Source organism: Pristiophorus japonicus, unplaced genomic scaffold, assembly GCF_044704955.1.
Source record: "Pristiophorus japonicus isolate sPriJap1 unplaced genomic scaffold, sPriJap1.hap1 HAP1_SCAFFOLD_2375, whole genome shotgun sequence".
NCBI lineage: Eukaryota > Metazoa > Chordata > Chondrichthyes > Pristiophoridae > Pristiophorus > Pristiophorus japonicus.
Window position 1 is genome coordinate 9,859 of NW_027252096.1, and position 21,026 is coordinate 30,884.

Here is a 21,026-nt window from a genome sequence, read left to right on the forward strand (position 1 = left end):
TAAAACCCATTACATCTCTAGCCTTATCCAGTTCTGACGAAGGATCATTACCTGAAATGTTATCTCTGTTTCTCTCTCCACAGATACTACCTGACCTGCTGACTATTTCCAGCATTTTCTGTTTTTATTTCAGATTTCCAGCATCCGCAGTATTTTGCTTCTGTTTTAGAAGAGGCTGAATACCAGCAGTAAGCGATTGCTGGCCAATTGAGCACTGCAAACACGCACTCGCCCTGTTTCTCCATTGTCAGTTACCAAGGGATTCTGTGTTTGGTTCCACCACACCTGAGGCTTTACACTGACTCACCGAGTATTCACCTCTTTCCAGTAATGCGTTCTGTTCTTTCTCTGCAGAGGATGGCCTGCACCAGACACAGCCTTGTCGCGACTGGTGGTGGGATGCAGCGAATAAAACCCCTTATCCCCTGCAAGGGCACGAGGGTCACAGGCAGGGAGGACGTACAGGGCTGGCGGTCCCTGAGGTCTGTGGAGACGATGGCACTCAGGGTAGGTACAGTGATCAATAGCATACAATCACAGTGACGGTGACTTGCACTTTTGTTGGGTTCACAGCAAAACGCAACATGGACTATCACTGTACGGGCAATATACATCACGGTATCTGTGTACTGTCACTGTACGGATAATATACAAGTAACATTCGTGCCACACAATGACTATCTCCAACAAGTGAAAGTCTGATCACCTCTCCTTGAAATTCAGTGGCATTGCCATCACCAAATCCCCCACCATCAACATCCTGCGGGTCACTACTGACCAGAAACTTAACTGGACCAACCACATAAATACTGTGGCTACAAGAGCGGGTCAGAGGCTGGATATTCATAGAATCATAGAAATTTACAGCACAGAAGGAGGCCATTTTGGCCCATTGTGTCCGCGCCGGTCAACAAAGAGCTATCCAGCCTAATCCTACTTTCCAGCTCTTGGTCCATAGCCCTGTAGGTTACAGCACTTCAAGTGCACATCCAAGTACATTTTTAATGTGGTGAGGGTTTCTGCCTCTACCACCCTTTCAGGCAGTGAGTTCCAGACCCCACCACCTTCTGGGTGAAGAAATTTCCCCTCAAATCCCCTCTAAACCTCCGACCAATGCTCTGCTAAGGGAAATAGGTCCGACCTATCCACTCTATCTAGGCCCCTTATAATTTTATACACCTCAATAGGTCTCCCCTCAGTCTCCTCTGTTCCTCTTCTGCGGTGAGTCTCGTAACTCATGACTCCCCAAAGTGTTTCCACCATCTACAAGGCACAAGGAATGTGATGGAATACTCTCCACTTGCCTGGATGAGTGCAGCTCCAACAGCACTGAAGAAGTTCGACACCATCCAGGACAAAGCAGCCTGCATGATTGGCACCCATCCACCACCTTCAACATTCACTCCCTCCACCACCGGCGCACCGTGACTGCAGTGTGTACCATCTACAAGATGCACTGCAGCAACTCGCCAAGGCTTCTTCGACTGTACCTCCGACTGTACCTCCCTAACCCATGATCTCTACCATCTAGAAGGACAAGGGCAGCAGGCGCCTGGGAACACGTTCACCACGTTCACCTCCAAGTCATCCTGACTTGGAAATATATCGCTGTTCCCTCATCGTCGCTGGATCAAAATCCTGGAACTCCCTCTCTAACAGCACTGTGGGAGTTTCTTCACCACACGGATTGCAGCAGTTCAAGAAGACGGCTCACCGCCACCACCTTGAGGGCAATTGGGGATGGGCAATAAATGCTGGACTTGCCAGCAATGCCCACATCCCATGAACAAATTTTTTTTTAAAAATCAGTGCCCGCGTACTGTCAGTGTACAGATAATGTACATCGCAGCATCTGTACTGATACTGTACATCGCAACATCTGTATTGATACTATACATCACAACATCTGTACTGATACTGTACATCACAACATCTGTACTGATACTATACATTGCAACATCTATACTGATACTGTACATTGCAACATCTGTACTGATACTGTGAAGATAACGAGCTCATGATGCGCCTTCTCTTTTTACAGGACGGCCTCAAGCCCAGGTGGAAGCCAGTACGACAGGGCCCTCCCGCTCACCTCCGCACTCTGTGTCTCCGACATCGTTGGGCGCAGGTGCCAGCCCAGACACACACACCTCGAAGAGCATCAGTGAATTTGAGGAGGGAACACAGGGTGAGTCACGGGTGAGGGAAGGGCAGAGGCAGTGGGTAAAGAAGGGCAGGGGTTTGCTATGTGGGGATGCAGAATGGGCACAGGCCTGTTGAGTGGCATTGTGATTCCCCACACTGAGCAATGGTAAAAGAAATGGCACTCTTGTACCTGGGTTGTCCTCCTATTAGCAGATAACAAATAATCTCTGTGTAATAATCTTAATAAAATAGCCGCGTTAGTTTTTAGCACAGAAGCCAAAGCACAAGAAATACAGTCTCTCAAGGCCAACTTGTCTGCTCAGTTATAACAATGAGGCTGACAGACTTGATTATGGGAACTTGAGATGGTCACTTCTGGAGGGTAGTCATTGCAACAGGTGTATTTTGGGATGGATTTGCATGTTGTGATGATCTGTGACATGACTTGAGACCGGTATGTCCTTATTGTCAAATCTTGGAAGTGGCCATCTTGCTTTTCAGACTTTAACGAGAAAATCTTTGAAGGTGGCAGAACAAGTTAAGAAGCTGTTAAAAGCATACAGGATCCTGTGCGATATAAATAGAGGAATAGAGTACAAAAGCAAGGAAGTTATGCTGAACCTTTATAAATCACTGATTTGGCCTCAGCTGGAGTATTGTGTTCAATTCTGGGCACCACAGTTTAGGAGGGATGTCAAGGCCTTGGGAGAGGGGGCAGAGGAGATTTATTAGAATGGTGCCAGGGATGAGGGACTTCAGTTATGTGGAGAGACTGGAGAAGCTGGATTGAACATAAGAACATAAGCAATAGGAGCAGGTGTAGACCATTCGGCCCCTCGAGCCTGCTCCGCCATTCAATAAGATCATGGCTGATTTTGTACCTCGACTTCACTTTCCTGCACTGTCCCCATATCCCTTGATATCCAAAAATCTATCGATCTCTGCCTTGAATATACTCAATGACTGAGCCTCCACAGCCCTCTGTGACACAGAATTCCAAAGATTCACCACCCTCTGAGTGAAGAAGTTTCTCCTCATCTCAGTCCGAAATGGCCGACCCCATATTCTGAGACTGTGACCCCTGGTTCTAGACTCCCCAGCCAGGGGAAACATCCTCCCTACATTTACCCTGTCAAGCCATGCAAGAATTTTGTATGTTTCAATGAGAGCACCTCTCATTCTTCGAGACTCTGGAGAATATAGGCCTAGTCTACTCAATCTCTCCTCATAGGACAATCCCCCCATCCCAGGATTTAGTCTGGTGAACCTTCGTTGCACTCCCTCTGTGGCAAGTATATCCTTCCTTAGGTAAGGAGACCAAAACTGTACACAACACTCCAGGTGCGGTCTCACCAGGGCCCTATATAATTGCAGTAAGAAATCTTTACTCTTGTACTCAAATCCTCTTGTAATAAAGGCCAACATACCAGTTGCTTTCTTAATTGCTTGCTGTACCTGCATGTTAACTTTCAATGATTCGTGTACAAGGACACCCAGGTCCCTCTGAACACCAACATTTCCCAATCTCTCACCATTTAAAAAAAATTATTTTCTATTTTTCCATCCAAAGTGGATAACTTCACATTTCTCTACATTATATTCCATTTGCCATGTTCTTACCCGCTCACTTAGCCTGTCTATATCCCCTTGAAGATTCTTTGTATCCGCCTCACAACTTACATTCCCACCTAGCTTTGTATCATCAGCAAACTTGGATATATTACATTTGCTTCCCTCATCCAAATCATTGATACAGATTGTGAATAACTGGGGCCCAAGCATCGATCCTTGCTGTAACCTGGAGGCTTATAAAAAAGGAAAGGCAATAATCATGGGCGATTTTATCTTCATGTTGATTGGACAAAGCAAATTGAACCGAGCTCGGGCTCCAGCGCACTCGTGCACCCACCCCCTGTCCGTCCACCTGTACTAGCCCGCCCAGGTTGGTCTTGAGGACAGCGGTGAGCGTGTTGTGCTGGAGATGCCGGCCAGCGCTGACAAAATACCTTTCTGCCTACGACCTACTACCCCAAGGCTGAATTCGGGTGTGTCGGCCGATCTCCAAACTCCTTTCGGGACTAAATGGAGTCGTCTGCGGTCCCTCACGCGAGGGAGCCGAAGCCCCATGCCTCTGCCAGGTTTCAGGCTGCCGTTTTTAAAGCCCGACCAAAAACCCGAAAAATTGGCCAAAAGGGAAAAAATTCCCAAGTTGAAAGTCGGTGATGCAGCAGCTGCGTTCTCCCTCCCCTATCCCAGGCCGAAGGGACTCCCGCACGGCCAGCTGCTGCCGAGTTTAGTGGAAGGTAGGATTTACTTCAGTTCTTGATTTGTTAATTTCATTATTTACTTCAGTTCTTTATTTTTTATTGCATGCTTATTACTTTTTGTGCTTTGTTTGGTGCTTGATGGTGCTTTAAATGTAGTTACTTGCGCCGATTCCTTAACTCTAGGTAAAGTTTTTCTGTGCGGACAGAACATACGCTGGCCTAAGTTAGTTTGGAGCAACTATTTGCTGGCCAAACACCTAAAACAGGCGTAAGTGGCTGGAAACGCCCCCTTTTGGAAAAAAAACTGAACTAAAAGAAAACCTAACTAACTCACTTACACTGGCGCAAATTAAATGGCCAGAATTGCAACTCAAAAGATACTCCAGAAAAATCAAGTTGCTCCAAAAAAAACGGAGCAACTCCTGGGGAAGTTTGGGCCCATAAAAATCACATTTAAGTTGCTCCAGTGTAAGTGAGTTAGTTAGGTTTTTTTTTCCAGTTTTTTTTCTCAAAAGGGGACGTCACCAGCCACTTACGCACGTTTTGGCCATTTAAGCAAGTTTAGCCAGCTAAAACTGACTCCAAACTAACTTAGGCCAGAGTAAATGGCCACTTTTGAAAGTTCTGAAAAACCCTGCGGTAAATTAAGAGATCAGCGCAGGTAGCCAGAGATTGGGGGGGGCGGGGGGGGGAGGGAAGTGAGAGCACTAAACACCTTCTCAACAACATTCATTAAGCATAAAAACCATCAATAATAATTAAAAAGTAAATAAATAAAAAATAAAACTTAAGTCCTACCTTCTTGCCGGGGAAGCCAGCGGGCCGGGAGGCCACTTGGCCAGGGATAGGGGCGGGGGAACTCACCGGCAGGCAGGCAGGAGAACTCACAGACAGAGTGAAGGGTGGATGGCGCTCGGCGCGGAGTATTGGTAACTGTGAGCCATGGAATGTGAAGTAGTGAGTGCAACAGGCTGGCCCTCCGCAGTGACCGACAGTCTGCCCCGGCGGGTGTCAACAGCGGTTCTGGACAAAGCTCAGGCGCTCCCACCCATTCTCAGTGTAGCCAACCGAAAGCTCCTCTGCTGCATTCGCGCACACATCAAGACCGAGACTGGCGAGCTGGGCTGTCCTGCCCAGGAACCCGATGAGCGCTACATTATTTGCAGAGGATGTTGAAATCAATGGCTTCTGAGCCGATTACTTACGTTGCTTACAAGAAAAGGGCCAGTCAGCTTCAAAACAAGAAGGGCCTGAATCCTGGGCTAGAAGCCCTACCTTCATCTGACCACTCGGCTAGGGATAGGGTCGGCAACTGCGCGCATCGGGTCCCTCTCAGGCTGCAGGACGCGCTGGGGGCGAGGAACTACTGCACATGCGTGCACACTCTTAGCTGAGGCCGAAAATGTCCTGAGGAGCGGGGAGAATTGCAAGGTAACGTTTCAGCGCCCTTTTTACTCTAGAAAGTCGGCGCACCTCATGGAAGTGCACCGTTTTTACACGGGGGGGTGGGAGGAAACTTGGGCCCAATGACAGGCTAAGTGAGTGGGCAAAAATTTGGCAGATGGAGTATAATGTGGGAAAATGTGAGATTATCCACTTTGGCAGAAAAAATAGTAAAGCGAATTATAATTTAAATGGAAAAATATTGTGCAAAGTGCTGCTGTACAGAGGGGCCTGGGGGTTCATGAAACAAAAAGTTAGTATGCAGGTACTGCAAGTGATCAGGAAGGCAAATGGAATGTTGGCCTTTATTGCAAGGGGGATGGAGTATAAAAGTAGGAAAGTCCTGCTGCAACTGCACAGAGTATTGGTGAGGCCACACCTGGAGTACTGCATACAGTTTTGGTCTCTTTTTAAGGAAAAATGTACTTGCATTGGAGGCTGTTCAGAGAAGGTTCACGAGGTTGATTCTGGAGATGAGGGGGTTGACTTATGAAGATAGGTTCAGTAGGTTGGGCCTCATTGGAGTTCAGAAGACTGAAAGGTGCTCTTATTGAAACATGTAAGATAATGAGGGGGCTTGACAAGGTGGATGCAGGGAGGATATTTCCACTCAGGGGAAATTAAACAAGGGGGCATATTCTCAGAATAAGGGACCGCCCATTTAAAACTGAGATGAGGAATTTCTTCTCTCAGATGGTTGTAAATCTGCCTCAGAGAGCTGTGGAGGCTGGATCATTGAATATATTTAAGGCGGAGATAGACAGATTTTTGAGCGATAAGGGAATAAAGGGTTATGGGGAGCGGGCTGGGAATTGGAGCTGAGTCCATGATCAGATCAGCTATAATCTTATTAAATGGCATAGCAGGCTCAAGGGTCCAAATGGCCTACTCCTGCTCCTATTTCTTATGTTCTTATAACCCACTAGTTACAGCCTGCCAACCCGAAAATGAATCGTTTATTCCTTTTTTCTGTCTGTTAACCTTTTCTGTCCATTAACCAATCCTCAATCCATGCTACTATATTACCCTAATCCATGAGCCCTAATTTTGTTTAATAATCTCTGGTGTGGCACCTTACCGAATGCCTTCTGAAAATCCAAATACATCACATCCACTGGTTCCCCCTTATCTATTCTGCTAGTTAGAACCTCAGATTGTTCCCCTTAGAGCAGAGATACTAACACAGGCTCGATGCGCCTCCTTCCGTGCTGTGACCATTCTATGATTCTATAACTTTCAACAGTCCATAATCCTGTGTCTTTCTCTGCTTCAAATATTTATCAAATTTTCCTTTCAAATTGATAATCCGTCATCACTGACTCCACAACCAGAAGAAATACTCCTTTCCTATTCTATCAAAACCTTTCGCAATTTAAAATCTTCTCTTGGCCTTCTCTGCTCCAGAGGAAACAGTGCCAGTATCTCCAGGGTCTCCTCATTACTAGAGTTTCCCAACCCTGGTAAATCTACACTGTCCGCTCTCTGTGGCCTTAATGTGGTTTCTATAATGGGTCACAAACTGCGCTCAGTTCAGCACGATCCGAGGATTGAACCCGAGTCTGTGCAGAGTTCACTGGTCTGTGCTGGGGCAGTGCTTGGCCATGCTGCAGTGTGACTGAGGACCAGCGAGGCTCCTGCTCCTGTTTGTTACCAGTGACTCCTGTGGAAAGTGCATGGGTGAAATCAGGATCAGATCCCAGAATTGGGATCAGGATCAGATCTCGGGATCAGGATTGCGACAGTCCCTGCAATCCGACACCCTGCAACACTCATTGAAGAATGGCAACTGGGGGAAGCGGCAGAAGGGAGTTCATACCCATGGGATGTTCCCCAATATTTGTCTTGTTTCCAGGTCAAGTGAGCAGAGAGCGGGTGGGAATAAAATCTTCTCTCATTTCTAGATTTGCCTTTGACTAGTTGGAGGATTTGGTGATAACCCAACGCACTGAGAGCTGGTGTTCACAGTGCAATGTGTACCAGAGTATTTGAGACGATGTAACGGCTTCACCTCTCTGGATAATGATGTCTCCGAGAGGTTCACCACCTTCTTTGCTTTCTACAGTGTTGGCCTCGCTCCCTGCCCTGGCAGTACCGACTCCTCCCACCCCGACCAAGGTCATCTCGCCGACTGCCTTGAATGGGTTGGAAGTTGCTGAGCAGCGCAGCTGGCTCTACCTGGAAGAAATGGTCAACTCGTTGCTCGCCACAGCTCAACAGCTCAAGACCCTGATCGAGCAAGCCAAGCAGGCCAGCCTCGCCTCGAAGGACGGCGCCATTGCTCAGGCCAAGCTCCTGGCAGACAGCGAGAGGAAAGGGGTGAGTGGCACCTGCATTGCCTCCTGGCAACCCAATTACATGGTACGGCAACTGGGATAATCTCCAACACACTGCGGCCCCGGGGTTAATGGGAGGACGGGACCGGAGCGTGTGATCGGCAGGTCCAGCGACATGGAGGCCGAACCCCAACCTCACCGCGGGCCCTGGCCCCACCCCCACCGCGGGCCCTGGCCCCACCCCCACCGCGGGCCCTGGCCCCACCCCCACCGCGGGCCCTGGCCCCACCCACACCGCGAGCCCCGGCCCCACCGCCACCGCGACCTGGTCCCATCCCCACCGTGGGCCCCGGTCCCACCTACCCCGCGGGCCCCGGTCCCACCCCCACCGCGGGCCCCGGTCCCACCCCCACCGCGGGCCCCGGTCCCACCCCCACCGCGGGCCCCGGTCCCACCCCCACCGCGGGCCCCGGTCCCACCCCCACCGCGGGCCCCGGTCCCACCCCCACCGCGGGCCCCGGTCCCACCCCCACCGCGGGCCCCGGTCCCACCCCCACCGCGGGCCCCGGTCCCACCCCCACCGCGGGCCCCGGTCCCACCCCCACCGCGGGCCCCGGTCCCACCCCCACCGCGGGCCCCGGTCCCACCCCCACCGCCGGCCCCGGTCCCACCCCCACCGCCGGCCCCGGTCCCACCCCCACCGCCGGCCCCGGTCCCACCCCCACCGCCGGCCCCGGTCCCACCCCCTCCGCCGACCCCGGTCCCACCCCCACCGCCGGCCCCGGTCCCACCCCCACCGCCGACCCCGGTCCCACCGCGGACCCCGGCCCCACCCCCACAGCGGACCCCGGCCCCACCGCGGACCCCGGCCCCACCCCCACCGCGGACCCCGGCCCCACCCTCACCGCGGGCCCCGGCCCCACCCCCACCGCGGACCCCGGCCCCACCGCGGGCCCCGGCCCCACCCCCACCGCGGGCCCCGGCCCCAACCCACGACCTTGACTCCAACCCAACCCCACCCACCCCAGCTGAGCAGTGGGAATGGGAGTTTGGCGAGGGTGCAGTGTTATCACTGCTTCCCACTGCCCCGCTCCCCCTGCCCCCTCCCCCACTTCCCACTCAGAGCCCTGACTAATAATACCGTCAGCTCCCGACCTGGATATTTACGTAACCATCTTGCTGCATTTCTGCAGGTGTCTTGCTGGCCGATCCCAAGAGCGGGATAGTATCGGGATACTGCAGGATCAGAGGGGGGGGGGAGGGGATTGAAAATTGGAATCACTGTATTGACTGGGTGGCTAAAGTCCTGCAGTATCCGTCTCTTCCCCCCCACCCCACTCCCTCCCACCCCCCACCCCCACTGCACTCACTCTGCCACGCGCTTTACCCATCCACTGGAACCTTTCCTCAATCCAAGACCATCTCCAGTGCTCCAGTAACACACCGGGGAAGATCAAATTCTGCAACGGCTGCCTCCCGATCCCTGACTGTAACCTCGGGGTTCTGTTCAACCCAGAGCCCATGGCCGAAACATCACCACAACTGCTGACCTCCACATTGCCCCACACCCCACTATCACCCCCACTGCCCCACTATCACCCCCACTGCCCCACTATCACCCCCAGTGCCCCACTATCGCCCCCACTATCACCCCCACTGTCCCACTATTGCCCTCACTATTGCCCCCACTATCGCCCCCACTGTCCCACTATCGCCCCCACTGTCCCACTATCGCCCCCACTGTCCCACTATCGCCCCCACTGTTCCACTATCGCCCCCACTGTCCCACTATCGCCCCCACTGTCCCACTATCGCCCCCACTGTCCCAATATCGCCCCCACTGTCCCAATATCGCCCCCACTGTCCCACTATCACCCCCACTGCCCCACTATCACCCCCACTGCCCCACTATCACCCCCACTGCCCCACTATCACCCCCACTGCCCCACTATCACCCCCACTGCCCCACTATCACCCCCACTGCCCCACTATCGCCCCCACTATCACCCCCACTATCACCCCCACTGTCCCACTATTGCCCTCACTATTGCCCCCACTATCACCCCCATTGCCCCACTATCACCCCCATTGCCCCACTATCGCCCCCACTGTCCCACTATCGCCCCCACTGCCCCACTATATCGCCCCCACTGCCCCACTATCGCCCCCACTGCCCCACTATCGCCCCCACTGCCCCACTATCGCCCCCACTGCCCCACTATCGCCCCCACTGCCCCACTATCGCCCCCACTGCCCCACTATCGCCCCCACTGCCCCACTATCGCCCCCACTGCCCCACTATCGCCCCCACTGCCCCACTATCGCCCCCACTGCCCCACTATCGCCCCCACTGCCCCACTATCGCCCCCACTGCCCCACTATCGCCCCCACTGCCCCACTATCGCCCCCACTGCCCCACTATCGCCCCCACTGCCCCACTATATCACCCCCACTGCCCCACTATCGCCCCCACTGCCCCACTATCGCCCCCACTATCGCCCCCACTGCCCCACTATCGCCCCCACTGCCCCACTATATCGCCCCCACTGCCCCACTATCGCCCCCACTGCCCCACTATCGCCCCCACTGCCCCACTATCGCCCCCACTGCCCCACTATCGCCCCCACTGCCCCACTATCGCCCCCACTGCCCCACTATCGCCCCCACTGCCCCACTATCACCCCCACTGCCCCACTATCGCCCCCACTACCTCTATATCGCCCCCACTGTCCCACTATCGCCCCCCACTGTCCCACTATCGCCCCCCACTGTCCCACTATCGCCCCCCACTGTCCCACTATCGCCCCCATTGCCCCACTATTGCCCCCACTGCCCCAGAACTATAGTGAACAATGAAGATGATAGTGAAAGACTTCAAGAAGACATAGAAAGGCTGGTGAAATGGGTGGACATGTGGCAGATAAAATTTAATGCAGAAAAGTGTGAAGTGGTACATTTTGGGAGGAAGAATGAGGAGAGGCTATATAAACAGAAGGGTACAATCTTAAAGCGGGTGCAGGAACAGAGAGACCTGGGGGTGATAGTGGGGCACAAATTGTTGAAGGTGCAGTGCAGGTTGAGAAAGCACTTAAAAAAGCTTACTGGATCCTGGGCTTCAAAAATAATAATAACTTTTATTTATATCGCGCCTTTGACATAGTAAACGTCCCAAGGCGCTTCACAACAGAATTACAAGACAAAACAGATAAATTTGACACCGAGCCACAAAAGAAGAAATTAAGGCAGATGACCAAAAGCTTGTTTAAAGAGGTAGGTTTTTAGGAGTGTCTTAAAGGAGGATAGAGAGGTGGAGAAGTTTAGGGAGGGAGTTCCAGAGCTTGGGGCCCAGGCAGCTGAAGGCACGGCCATTGGTGGTTGAGCAGTTATAACGAGGGATGTTCGAGAAGCCAGTATTTGAGGAGCGCAGATATCTTCTGGGGTTGTGAGGCTGAAAAAGATTAGAGATAGTGAGGGGCAAGGCCATGGAGTGATTTGTAAACAAGGATGAGAATTTTGAAATTGAGTCGTGTTTAACCGGGAGCCAATGTAGGTCAGCGAGCACAGTGGTGAGGGATGATCGTGACTTGGTGCAGGTTAGTACACGGGCTGCTGAGTTTTAGATGACCGCAAGTTTACGTAGTGTAGAATGTGGTGGCCGACCAGGAGTGAGTTGGAGTAGTCAAGTCTGAGGGTAACAAAGGTATGAATGAGGGTTTCAACAGCAGATGAGCTGAGGCAGGGGCAGAGATGGGCAATGTTATGAAGGTGGAAAAAGGCGGTTTTAGTTATGCTGGGGATATGTGGCTGGAAACTCATTTCGGGGTCAAATATGACACCTAGGTTGCGAACAGTCTTGTTCACCCTCTGATTGATGCTAGGGAGAGGGATGGAGTCAGTGGTTAGGGAACACAGTTTGTGGCGGGGACCAAAGATAATGGCTTCGGTCTTCCCAATATTTAATTGGAGAAAATTTCTGCTCATCCAGTACTGGATGTCGGACAAGCAATCTGACAATTTAGAGACCGTGGAGGGGTCGAGAGAAGTGGTGGAGAGGTAGAGCTGGGTGTCGTCAGCGTACACGTGGAAACTGAATCCATGTTTTCGGATGATATCGCCAAGGGGCAGCAAATAGATGAGAAATAGGAGGGGGCCAAGGACAGATCCTTGGGGGACACCAGAGGTAACGATGCGGGAGCGGGAAGAGAAGCCGTTGCAGGAGATTTTTTGGCTACGATCAGATAGATAAGAATGGAACCAGGCGAGTGCAGTCCCACCCAGCTGGACGATGGTGGAGAGACGTTGAGGAGGATGGAGTGGTCACCTGTGTCAAAAGGCTGCAGTCAGGTCAAGAAGGACGAGGAGGGATAGTTTACCTTTGTCACAGTCACAAAGGATGTAATTTGTGACTTTGATGAGAGCCGTTTCGGTACTGTGGCAGGCGCGAAAACCGGATTGAAGGGATTCAAACGTTGAACCCATGTAAAGATGGTCATAGATTTGGGAGGCGACAACACGTTCACGTACTTTGGAGAGGAAAGGGAGGTTGGAGATGGGGCGATAGCTAGCAAGCAAAGTGGGATCAAGGGTTGTTTTTTTGAGGAGAGGGTGATGACAGCAGATTTGAAGGAATGGGGAACAGTACCTGAGGACAGAGAACCGTTAACAATGTCGGTTAACATGGGATGCAAAAAAGGAAGTTGGGCGGTCAGCAGATTAATGGGAATAGGGTCAAGGGAGCAGGAAGTGAGTCTCATGGACAAGATGAGTTTGGAGAGGTCAAGAGGGGAGATCAAAGAGAAACTAGAGCAAGCTGTGAGTTTCGGGCTAGGGCAGATGAAGTTCGGCCCTGGGCTAGGTGAAGGAAGGGAACTCGCAGAGGCAGCTGATCGTATGATCTCAGTCTTTGATACAAAGAAGTCCATGAACTCCTCACATTTGTTGGAGGTGAAACATAGAAACATGGAAAATAGGTGCAGGAGTAGGCCATTCGGCCCTTCTAGCCTGCTCCGCCATTCAATGAGTTCATGGCTGAACATGCAACTTCAGTACCCCATTCCTGCTTTCTCGCCATACCCCTTGATCCCCCTAGTAGTAAGGACTTCATCTAACTCCTATTTGAATATATTTAGTGAATTGGCCTCAACAACTTTCTGTGGTAGAGAATTCCACAGGTTCACCACTCTCTGGGTGAAGAAGTCTCTCCTCATCTCGGTCCTAAATGGCTTACCCCTAATCCTTAGACTGTAACCCCTGGTTCTGGACTTCCCCAACATTGGGAACATTCTTCCTGCATTTAACCTGTCTGAACCCATCAGAATTTTAAACGTTTCTATGAGGTCCTCTCTCATTCTTCTGAACTCCAGTGAATACAAGCCCAGTTGATCCAGTCTTTCTTGATAGGTCAGTCCTGCCATCCCGGGAATCAGTCTGGTGAACCTTCGCAGCACTCCCTCAATAGCAAGAACGTCCTTCCTCAAGTTAGGAGACCAAAACTGTACACAATACTCCAGGTGTGGCCTCACCAAGGCCCTGTACAACTGTAGCAACACCTCCCTGCCCCTGTACGCAAATCCCCTTGCTATGAAGGCCAACATGCCATTTTCTTTCTTAAGCGCCTGCTGTACCTGCAAGCCAACCTTCAATGACTGATGTACCATGACACCCAGGTCTCGTTGCACCTCCCCTTTTCCTAATCTGTCACCATTCAGATAATAGCCTGTCTCTCTGTTTTTACCACCAAAGTGGATAACCTCACATTTATCCACATTATACTTCATCTGCCATGCATTTGCCCACTCACCTAACCTATCCAAGTCGCTCTGCAGCCTCATAGAATCCTCCTCGCAGCTCACACTGCCACCCAACTTAGTGTCATCCGCAAATTTGAAGATACTACATTTAATCCCCTCGTCTAAATCATTAATGTACAGTGACATTCTGAAAAATCCTCATTTACTCCTACTCTTTGCTTCCTGTCTGACAACCAGTTCTCAATCCATGTCAGCACACTACCCCCAATCCCATGTGCTTTAACTTTGCACATTAATCTCTTGTGTGGGACCTTGTCGAAAGCCTTCTGAAAGTCCAAATATACCACATCAACTGGTTCTCCCTTGTCCACTCTACTGGAAATATCCTCAAAAAATTCCAGAAGATTTGTCAAGCATGATTTCCCTTTCACAAATCCATGCTGACTTGGACCTATCATGTCACCTCTTTCCAAATGCGCTGCTATGACATCCTTAATAATTGATTCCATCATTTTACCCACTACTGAGGTCAGGCTGACCGGTCTATAATTTCCTGTTTTCTCCCTCCTTTTTTGAAAATTGGGGTTACATTGGCTACCCTCCACTCCATAGGAACTGATCCAGAGTCAGTGGAATGTTGGAAAATGACTGTCAATGCATCCGCTATTTCCAAGGCCACCTCCTTAAGTACTCTGGGATGCAGTCCATCAGGCCCTGGGGATTTATCGGCCTTCAATCCCATCAATTTCCCCAACACAATTTCCCGACTAATAAGGATTTCCCTCAGTTCCTCCTTACTAGACCCTCTGACCCCTTTTATATCCGAAAGGTTGTTTGTGTCCTCCTTAGTGAATACCGAACCAAAGTACTTGTTCAATTGGTCCGCCATTTCTTTGTTCCCCGTTATGACTTCCCCTGATTCTGACTGCAGGGGACCTACGTTTGTCTTTACTAACCTTTTTCTCTTTACATACCTATAGAAACTTTTGCAATCAGTCTTAATGTTCCCTGCAAGCTTCTTCTCGTACTCCATTTTCCCTGCCCTAATCAAACACTTTGTCCTCCTCTGCTGAGTTCTAAATTTCTCCCAGTCCCCGGGTTCGCTGCTATTTCTGGCCAATTTGTATGCCACTTCCTTGGCTTTAATACTATCCCTGATTTCCCTTGATAGCCACGGTTGAGCCACCTTCCCTTTTTTATTTTTACGCCAGACAGGAATGTACAATTGTTGTAGTTCATCCATGCGGTCTCTAAATGTCTGCCATTGCCCATCCACAGTCGACACCTTAAGTATCATTCGCCAATCTATCCTAGCCAATTCACGCCTCATACCTTCAAAGTTACCCTTCTTTAAGTTCTGGACCATGGTCTCTGAATTAACTGTTTCATTCTCCATCCCAATGCAGAATTCCACCATATTATGGTCACTCTTCCCCAAGGGGCCTCACACAACGAGATTGATAATTAATCCTCTCTCATTACACAACACCCAGTCGAAGATGGCCTCCCCCCTAGTTGGTTCCTCGACATATTGGTCTAGAAAACCATCCCTTATGCACTCCAGGAAATCCTCCTCCACCGTATTGCTTCCAGTTTGGTTAGCCCAATCTATGTGCATATTAAAGTCATATGTGCATATGAATGTGGTGGAGACAGGGGAGAGGGGTTTAAGGAGACGGTTAGCAGTAGAGAATAGTAGCCTGGGGTTATTTTTGCATTCCAGAATGATCCTGGAATAGTGAGCAGTGTTTGTAGATAGGAGTAGGATGTTTTATGTGTTCGAGCTAGATCTGGCGGTGAATGACTAAACCAGTTGTCCGACTCATCCGTTCAAGTCTGCGCCCCTTTGACTTGAGGGAGCGAAGATGAGGGCTGTACCGGGGGAACGGCCAGCATGGGAGAGAGTAATCTTTTTAAAAGGGACTAGGGCAACAAAGGTGGTGATGAGGGTGTGGTTGAGCAGATCGGTGGCTGCAGAAATGTCATTGTTAAAAGAGGGCCAAAGCTTGGACAATTTTGAGTTGATAAGTGCAGTTGTAATAGAATTTGAAGAGAGTTTTCTCCAGGGGCGGATGCAGAAGGAAGTAGGTTTGGATTGGGGAATAGGGATGTGGGTCGAGAGCGATACAAGGAAATGGTCAGAGATGGCTTTATCTTTAATTGAGACCGTTGGAATAGCAAAGCCACAAGAGATTGCAAGGTCAAGGGGGTGGTTGTGAATATGGGTTGAGGAATTTACATGGAGAGAGAGATTAAGGGAGGACAGGAGGGTAATAAACTCAGAGGAGAGAGAACATGATGAATTGAGATGGAGGTTGAAGTCACCGAGGATGAGAAGTCGCTTGGTGCATAGGCTGAGGGAGGAAAGCAGTGAGGATATATCCGTGATAAAGTTTTTATCATTTTTGGGTGGGCGGTAGAGAAGGAGAATTTTGAGTGAGAGGGGTGGAATAAGGCGAGATGTTCAAAGGTGGAGAAAATGCCGGAGGAGTAGGGCGACAGACGAAGGTATGATTTAGTGGATGAGAGCTATACCGCCACCACGGCGGTCTGAAGGGGCAAGTGGTGGAAGGTATAGCCAGGAGGGGAGGCTTTGATTAAAGGTAGTGTGTCATTATCCCTCAGCCAAGTTTCCGTCAGTGCTATGATGTCAATGCAGTCATCCACGATAAGGTCATGGATGGCAAGGGCCTTGTTTGTAAGTGAATGGACATTCTGCAAGGAGATTTTGAGGGGATCCACTGCTAGCATCCACAGAGTAATCGCTTGGAGGGGTGAGTTGTACGGGGAGGAGATTGGCAAAGTTAGCCCCCCGCGGGCAAGCTGGGTGGTAAGGTCGGTGAGAGATTAGGATGGAACAGTTGGTGTTGCTGCTTGTGAGGGGACAGCGACGAGTGCCACGATGGGCCCTTCGGAGAATGCCAAGAGAGGCACAGAGGGAAGCTGCGGGCTTGTCTCAAATGGAGTGAAGCCTGGGACGGTGGCAGGAGAGTAGAAAGGTCGAAGAGTAATGAAATGTTGGTGGAGAGATTTTCGAGAACATGAGGGAGGATAGATGAGAGGTGGCATATCGACATTAGATACTGAAGGGAAAGAGCGAAGAAGCGGGAGAAGGAAGTGTAAAAAGAAGTCAATGGCTCGGGTCTGAATTGGCAGCCAAAATGCGCCACATATAGACACAGAAAAAAATAAATTCAGTTTACATGGTGAATACAAAAGGATTCTACCATAGTAGAATTAGTAAATTAAGATTAATTATATTAAATAAAATTAAATAATATGTAAAATAATTATAAATTAAGTTAAAATCAGAAAATCAGTAATTGAAGCAAAGTAAATCGATCTTTAGCGGTCTTTAAAATTCATTCTCTATCCAGTGATTCAATTAATATGGAAGAATCAATCATTACCCTCCATTATTGTGACATGATCATTTCATTACTTTTCATTTTTCTCTTTGTCTTTTTTTATGATACGGCTTTTTTCCAAAATAGAGGCATAGAGTACAAAAGCCAGGAAGTTATGCTGAACCTTTATAAAACACTGGTTCGGCCCCAACTGGGGTATTGTGTCCAATTCTGGGCACCGCACTTTAGGAAGGATGTGAAGGCCTAAGAGAGGGTGCAGAGAAGGTTTACAAGACTGGTTCCAGGGATGAGGGTCTTCAGTTACGTGGATAGACTGGAGAAGCTGGGGTTGTTCTCCACAGAGCAGAGAAGGTTGAGAGGAGATTTGGTACAATAGCAAAACACTGCGAATGCTGGAATCTGAAACAAAAACAGAAAATGCTGGAAACACTCGGCAGACCAGGCAGCATCCGTGGAAAGATAAACCGTTAATATTGTCTGAGACCCTTCGTCAGAACTGGAAAGGTTAACAGATGTTAAGCAGGTGCAGAGGCAGGGAAAAAGGGGAGGGGAGGAAAGAACAAAACGGGCGGTCTGAAATGGGATAGAAGGCAGGAGTGGTTAAATGCTGCGAATGGGAATGGCAGAATCATAAACAGCTGCCGCCTGAAAAAATGGGAGCAGAAGTTATGGTCTGAAATTGTTGAACTCGATGTTGAGTCCACCGACCGGCCTGCCCCCCAAATAACTATCCCCCGTTGCACCACCTCTCCAACTTGATAAACTTTCTACAGACCTCCTTCTGTGACCTGCTGCCCCCCCTCCGGCCCGCTCCACTGCCCCCTCTCCGGCCCGCTCCGCTGCCCTCCCTCCGGCCCGCTCCGCTGCCCTCCCTCCGGCCCGCTCCGCTGCCCTCCCTCCGGCCCGCTCCGCTGCCCTCCCTCCGGCCCGCTCCGCTGCCCTCCCTCCGGCCCGCTCCGCTGCCTCCGCTCCGCTGCCCCCCCTCCGGCCCGCTCCGCTGCCCCCCCTCCGGCCCGCTCCGCTGCCCCCCCTCCGGCCCTCTCGCCCCCCCCCCTCCGGCCCTCTCGCCCCCCCCCTCCGGCCCTCTCGCCCCCCCCCTGCCCTCTCCGCTGCCCCCCCTCCGGCCCTCTCCGCTGTCCCCCCTCTGACCCTCTCCGCTGCCCCCTCTCCGGCCCGCTCCACTGTCCCCCCTCCGGCCCGCTCCGCTGTCCCCCCTCCGGCCCGCTCCACTGCCCCCTCTCCGGCCCTCTCCGCTGCCCCCCCTCCGGCCCTCTCCGCTGCCCCCCCTCCGGCACGCTCCACTGCCTCCTCTCCGGCCCTCTCCGCTGCCCCCCCCTCCGGCCCTCTCCGCTGCCCCCCCTCCGGCCCTCTCCGCTGCCCCCCCTCCGACCCTCTCCGCTGCCCCCTCTCCGGCCCGCTCCGCTGTCCCCCCTCCGGCCCGCTCCGCTGTCCCCCCTCCGGCCCGCTCCGCTGTCCCCTCTCCGGCCCGCTCCGCTGTCCCCCCTCCGGCCCGCTCCGCTGTCCCCTCTCCGGCCCGCTCCGCTGCCTCCCCTCCGGCACGCTCCACTGCCTCCTCTCCGGCCCGCTCAGCTGCTTCCTCTCCGGCCCTCTCTGACTCGCTCCTCTTCTCTGACCTGGCTCAATGAAGACAGCAATTAACTTCCTCCCAACAGTAATTTTAGTGAAAAAAAGTCAGCCCGAGTTGAAAGTGAGATTTTGCGTTTTATACTTTTGCTGTGAAATGAAAGGTGGGATTTCACCCCCAGGCGGTCCTGACTCCCGAGGCTGACGAGGGGGCTGGGGGGACCAGGGTTAGTGAGGGGCAGGGATAGTGAGGGGTTGTGCATGACACGAGATGTTTAAAACCCAGTTAGGCAGTGAGGCTGAAGTTGGTTTGAAGTGTTGAGCTGTCCACAAGAGTCGAACAAAGTATTGACTGAGGCCGAGCTGCATTTCACTGGCTAACAATTTGTTTTCTGTAAATGTAGGGCCTGAACCAGTACCACAGCCAGCTGCCCTTCCACTCTGCCGAGGATGTGGATGGAAAGACTGAGATCATCATCAAGGTGAGTGAGAGGCGGAGGACGCTCCTGTGTGGGCCTGACTTGCTGGAGCCTGACCGTAGTAGTGATGGGGCTCTCGAGATAGAAACATAGAAAATAGGTGCAGGAGTAGGCCATTCGGCCCTTCGAGCCTGCACCGCCATTCAATGAGTTCATGGCTGAACATGCAACTTCAGTACCCCATTCCTGCTTTCTCGCCATACCCCTTGATCCCCCTAGTAGTAAGGACTACATCTAACTCCTTTTTGAATATATTTAGTGAATTGGCCTCAACAACTTTCTGTGGTAGAGAATTCCACAGGTTCACCACTCTCTGGGTGAAGAAGTTTCTCCTCATCTCGGTCCTAAATGGCTTACTCCTTATCCTTAGACTGTGACCCCTGGTTCTGGACTTCCCCAACATTGGGAACATTCTTTCTGCATCTAACCTGTCTAAGCCCATCAGAATTTTAAACATTTCTATGAGATCCCCTCTCATTCTTCTGAACTCCAGTAAATACAAGCCCAGTTGATCCAGCCTTTCTTGATATGTCAGTCCCGCCATTCCGGGAATCAGTCTGGTGAACCTTCGCTGCACTCCCTCAATAGCAAGAATGTCCTTCCTCAAGTTAGGAGACCAAAACTGTACACGATACTCCAGGTGTGGCCTCACCAAGACCCTGTACAACTGTAGTAACACCTCCCTGTACTCAAATCCCCTCGCTATGAAGGCCAACATGCTATTTGCTTTCTTAACCACCTGCTGTACCTGCATGCCAACCTTCAATGACTGATGTACCATGACACCCAGGTCTCGTTGCACCTCCCCTTTTCCTAATCTGTCACCATTCAGATAATAGTCTGTCTCTCTGTTTTTACCACCGAAGTGGATAACCTCACATTTATCCACATTATACTTCATCTGCCATGCATTTGCCCACTCACCTAACCTATCCAAGTCACCCTGCAGCCTCATAGCATCCTCCTCGCAGCCGGCAATTGGCCTTTACAGAAACTCAAACGTGTTGTTGCTGGGACTAAGTCCCACATTACAACAGCGACTACAGAGGGGCATCCTGAGGTTGTGAAAGGCACTATATAAATGCAAGTCTTTCTTTCTACATTACATCATTTGACAACATTTGGAACTCTTGTTGTTTTTTCTGCAATGACTGCCCAGCACTGACACCCGCTGACCCTGGCCGGCAGCCTATAGTCGGCAAAAGGCGCAAAACATTTTACTTCACCTTAAGCCTCAATTACACAAGTGCCAGGTTATTACCAGCAGTTTAATAAGTGCTTCCCTCCTGTACTGCCCCGCACGGGGCTCCCCCCCCATTCCCCCGCACTGTCCCGTACGGGGCTCCCCCGCACTGTTCCGTACGGGGCTCCCCCGCACTGCCCCCCACTCCCCCGCACTGCCCCCCACTCCCCCGCACTGCCCCCCACTCCCCCGCACTGCCCCCCACTCCCCCGCAATGCCCCCCACTCCACCGCACTGCCCCCCACTCCCCAGCACTGTCCCGTACGGGGCTCCCCCGCACTGCCCCCCACTCCCCCGCACTGCCCCCCACTCCCCCGCACTGCCCCCCACTCCCCCGCACTGCCCCCCACTGCCCCCCACTCCCCCGCACTGCCCCCCACTCCACCGCAATTCCCCCGCACTGTCCCGTACGGGGCTCCCCCGCACTGCCCCCCCACTGTCCCCCACTGTCCCCTACTCCCCCGCACTGCCCCC

At 51.8% G+C, this 21,026-nt stretch overlaps 1 protein-coding gene across 1 annotated transcript; it reads left to right on the forward strand.

Annotated features, from left to right (window-relative positions):
- Positions 1-354: 354 nt before the first annotated feature.
- Positions 355-19,312, forward strand: LOC139245804 (uncharacterized; the record flags this gene model as incomplete). The annotated part of the gene is made up of 4 exons (XM_070871317.1): positions 355-507; positions 2,042-2,188; positions 7,918-8,171; positions 19,235-19,312. Coding segments are annotated over 4 exons (632 nt in total), but the record flags the coding sequence as incomplete, so codon positions are not given.
- Between the last annotated feature and the right edge of the window lie 1,714 nt (positions 19,313-21,026).